This window comes from Eimeria mitis, genomic scaffold, assembly GCF_000499745.2.
Source record: "Eimeria mitis Houghton genomic scaffold, Emh_scaff4242, whole genome shotgun sequence".
Taxonomy (NCBI): Eukaryota; Apicomplexa; class Conoidasida; order Eucoccidiorida; family Eimeriidae; genus Eimeria; species Eimeria mitis.
The window spans coordinates 1,131-4,834 of NW_013572567.1; the positions used below are offsets into that span (position 1 = coordinate 1,131).

At 50.2% G+C, this 3,704-nt stretch overlaps 2 protein-coding genes across 2 annotated transcripts in view; both read right to left on the reverse strand.

Annotated features, from left to right (window-relative positions):
- Positions 1-1,746, reverse strand: part of EMH_0073710 (SAG family member) — a gene marked incomplete at both ends in the record, with an annotated part of 2,406 nt that extends 660 nt beyond the window's left edge. Inside the window, 3 exons of the mRNA XM_013499367.1 lie at positions 870-997; positions 1,126-1,339; positions 1,689-1,746. Coding sequence (XP_013354821.1) covers positions 870-997; positions 1,126-1,339; positions 1,689-1,746 — 400 coding nt within the window. The remainder of the gene's footprint in view (positions 1-869; positions 998-1,125; positions 1,340-1,688) is intronic.
- A 790-nt stretch (positions 1,747-2,536) lies between these two features.
- Positions 2,537-3,498, reverse strand: EMH_0073720 (SAG family member; the record flags this gene model as incomplete). The annotated part of the gene is made up of 3 exons (XM_013499368.1): positions 2,537-2,645; positions 2,737-3,191; positions 3,352-3,498. The coding sequence occupies 3 exons, from the start codon at positions 3,496-3,498 to the stop codon at positions 2,537-2,539; spliced, it is 711 nt and encodes a 236-aa protein (XP_013354822.1).
- Between the last annotated feature and the right edge of the window lie 206 nt (positions 3,499-3,704).

Sequence of the window (3,704 nt, forward strand, 5' to 3'; positions counted from 1 at the left end):
TTTTACTATATCATAAATGATAATTCGTCTTTGAGGAGTTTGTGTGGGCATCCGTTCGGCATTTTCTGCAGGGCGGGGTGAAGAATCCAATTTTCGACATCTCACCTGCAACCCCCAAGTTTGTTAGAATTCAGGTGTTGCTTTAGCAGGCTCTAGGTGTTTCCGTGTTCGTGTTGTGTTTTCGGCTTGTTAGAAGACAAGCACGTAGGTTTTGCTTTCCGCGTCTCTACCGACAGTCCGCGTGCTGCTTCCTCCCTTCAATCCCTACTGTTCATCAAGCGCAAGCATGCTCTGCAGGCGGGATTTTGGAGGTCCACCTCAAAAACCTGATGCTGAACCCGATCGTTTCCTGTTACTGTTTAGATGACGTGCAGGAATGCTGAGCATGCACTGTGTGGCGTTCTGTTTCTACATGCATGCAGGCTGTCTACTGAGGGCTTAATAAGTGCTCAACAATCTTCTACAGTTTTAGTGCGTGCAGCAAATGAGACTTGATTGTGCTTATATGTGGGGTTTCCTTGCAGCACCAGTTGCATCAGGGTGCGCTGCCGCATATCACTTTGCGCTCGATCGATCGGGGGGGCAAATTAGAATGGGGATGTAGCGTAGCTGAACGTTATGTATTCCATAGTTTACGTCAATATTGCATATATTCATATCTTTGCACCCACATAAAAGCCTGATCGGCTGTGCTCTAAGGAGCACCAGGTTCCCTGCACGCCTGTACAGACACGTGTCAAAAAGGCATTGGGTCTTAAACGAGCTAATGCCCGTTAGCTTCGAGACTTTAAGCGCTGATGAGAAGCCATGCCTAACGGTTGCCTGCACTGAGCCGGTTCTTCATGAGGCGAACCATAGGCTGTGCGCACAGTGGAATGAGATCCACGAGGTGCTCAGAAGAACGCCAACTGCTGCAACAGCAAAGTCAAGGGAAATAGGCAATGCATCTGCAGCGTTTTTGTTGAGTCCAGCGGTGATCTGATCCCACTGGGCTTGCCTGAGACACACACTCAACTCCCGACAGCCAGCATCTGCTAGCAGCAGAGTTCCTTCAAAAATGCATTTCGTCTCTCACTTTGCGTGATTCCGTAAAAAAGGTGAAGTTCGCGTATAAATTCAACTTACGTGTATGGGGCGGCGCCTTGTGTCAGGGCATTGGGGGTGGTGATGCAAAGAAGCGCCTTCACTTCTTTGTCTGTTGTGGTTTCACTCCCTTTTCCCGCATCTGGCTCTTCCTCGTTATCCACATTGCTGTCGCCAAGTGGGGGGCTCTCCTCATTGTCGTTATTTGCGCCCCCAACAACATCGGCGGTTTGCTGCTGGGGGGTGTTCTCCTTTGCTGGGCAGGTGAAGTATGCGCAGTCCACTTTCGGGTTTTCTTTCGGGTTGAAAAGGGAAATGAAAGAAACATTTTGAGGGTCTCTCCAGGGTACTATGCTCTTCAAGTACTATAATATGTTATATTTCAGTGTTATATAATTGACAATTCATTTTCGATGAATTTCTAGGGCCACCCAGCCTTCGCGGCTCCCGACCCTGGATGCCCAGCCGAGTTGGGCTGCCCCAACTCTTCACTTCTACGCCGCATCGGTTACTCTAGCAGCATTTGCGGTGATGATTTCCTATTTTACTGTTGTAGTCGCCTCATTAGAAGGGAGTTATATAGGTTTGGCCGGGCGTGCCTTCACCCGCAGCTGGGATAGCCCTCCCTCCCTTGAAGCCCTGCCCTTCATGAACCGTAAGCATGCTATGCAGAAATGACAGAAACTTCGATTCTACGTCATCGCATCTACATACAATCACAGGGCGGCATGTCAGGCCTCAACTTACGTTGCTGAAGTCTAAGAATGTTCTGCAGAAGGGAGTGAAATTTCGATTCTATCCCGTCACATCCATATGCTATCGTAGTATGCCACGCGAATCCGGAAATTAAGTTGCTGACTTGGTTTTCTCGCGTGTCGCGTTGCCGCCCCAGCTCGGAAACCTGCTGCTGGACCGGACCCTTTACTGTTTCTGCTCAGCTAACGTGCAGGAATGCGTAGGATGAATTGTGTGAAGCGAGTGCATGCGCTGCTACCAGCGTGGAGGCTGCCTACTAAGGCCCATATGAGTGCTCTACAACTGTTTACAGTGTTAGTGCATGCCGTAGAGCAGAGAGGCTTGGCTCTGCTTGCATTGGGTGTTTTCCTGCAGCACCGGCTGCAACAGGGTAACCCAAAATCTACAGCATTTTAAACTCCATTGCGAAAGCATATTAGGGTGTTCATGTAGAGCGGCCGGATGCGGTGTATTCCATTGGCGTGTTCAATACGCCGTACATCCATGGCCTTGAATCCCTGTAAAGGGCTCGCTCAGCGGTATTGCAAAGAGTCCTATGCTCCCTTAGCACCTGCACCCGCATGGCTCATCCAGTGTTCAGACCCCAAGCCCTTTAGCTGCGAGGCCTTCAAGCGCTTGTCAGACGCCATATCTAACGATATGTGTAGCGAAGCGAACTATAGGATAACTCCAGAGTGGAATGAAATCCACAGGGAGCTCAAAGGATAAGAATGCCAACTGCTGTGGCAACAAAGCCGAGGAACGTAGGCAATGCTGGTGCAGCGCTTTTGTTGAGGCCAGCGGTGATCTGATCCCACTGGGCTTGCCTGAAAACAAATCCCACTCTCACGCAATCCATCTTTGGGCTTACAGGAAGCCGTAAAAGACTGACGAGTTCAACACTGGAATTCAACTTACGTGTATGGGGCGGCGTCTTTATTTAAGACCTTTGGCGTGGTGACGCAAACAAGAGCCTTCACTTCTTTGTCTGTGGTGCTCGTACCCCCGTCGTCCGGCTTTGGACCGCTCCCACCGCTATCAGCTTCGGGATCACCCTCTTCCCCTTCTCCCTCCCCCTCTCCGTCGACAAGATTGTTTCTCTGCTGCGAATCCGCCTGTTGTGCTGGGCAGGTGAAGTATGCGCAGTCCACTTTGGGATTTTCATTGGGGTTGAACAGGGAAATGAAGGAAATATTTTGAGGGTTGTCATAAGGCGCTGTTTCTTCTTTGTATTGCGGAGGCACGCCGTCAAAGTTAGACAGGGCTGCTTTCCAGTGCTCCACTGCGGCTTCGCAGTCAGCAGTAGCTCCTTCTTGAACCGCGTAAGCGTATGTGCCATCCAGCGTGGCTGATTCTTGAGCAGACACTGCATTCTGTTGGTTTTGTGCAGTACGCAGCACACAGAATGTATGGCAGACTATACGAATACGTGTATTCAACTGGCTATATGTATGTCCGTATATTTGCGTAAGACGTGGAGTGAGAATCCAATCAAGAAGTGTGTCTTGTGACGGATATAGTGCCACGACTTACACCTTTCAGTGCCGTGCACACTGACCCCACGTACGCAGTTCCGGTTACGTCTTTGCTTGCGGGAGCTGCATCTATTGGGAGTTTTTCGCCTTCAGCCTTTCCCACTGTAAAGTCCGCGAAACCGACAAGATTGCGGGCCGCGTTCATTGACGCCGAGCAGTCCACCCGATCTGCCTTGTCTGCATACGCACACCCAAAAACAAACAGGAAGGATTTGAACGTGGTTTCGCATCGATTTCTTTATAATCTAGGTGTACAAATAGGGTTTCAAAAGACTCACATCCTGTGGCCGCATCGTTAGACGTCTTTGCCTTGTTGGTGCCCAGCAAGAATATGGCGGCGGTGACCAACGG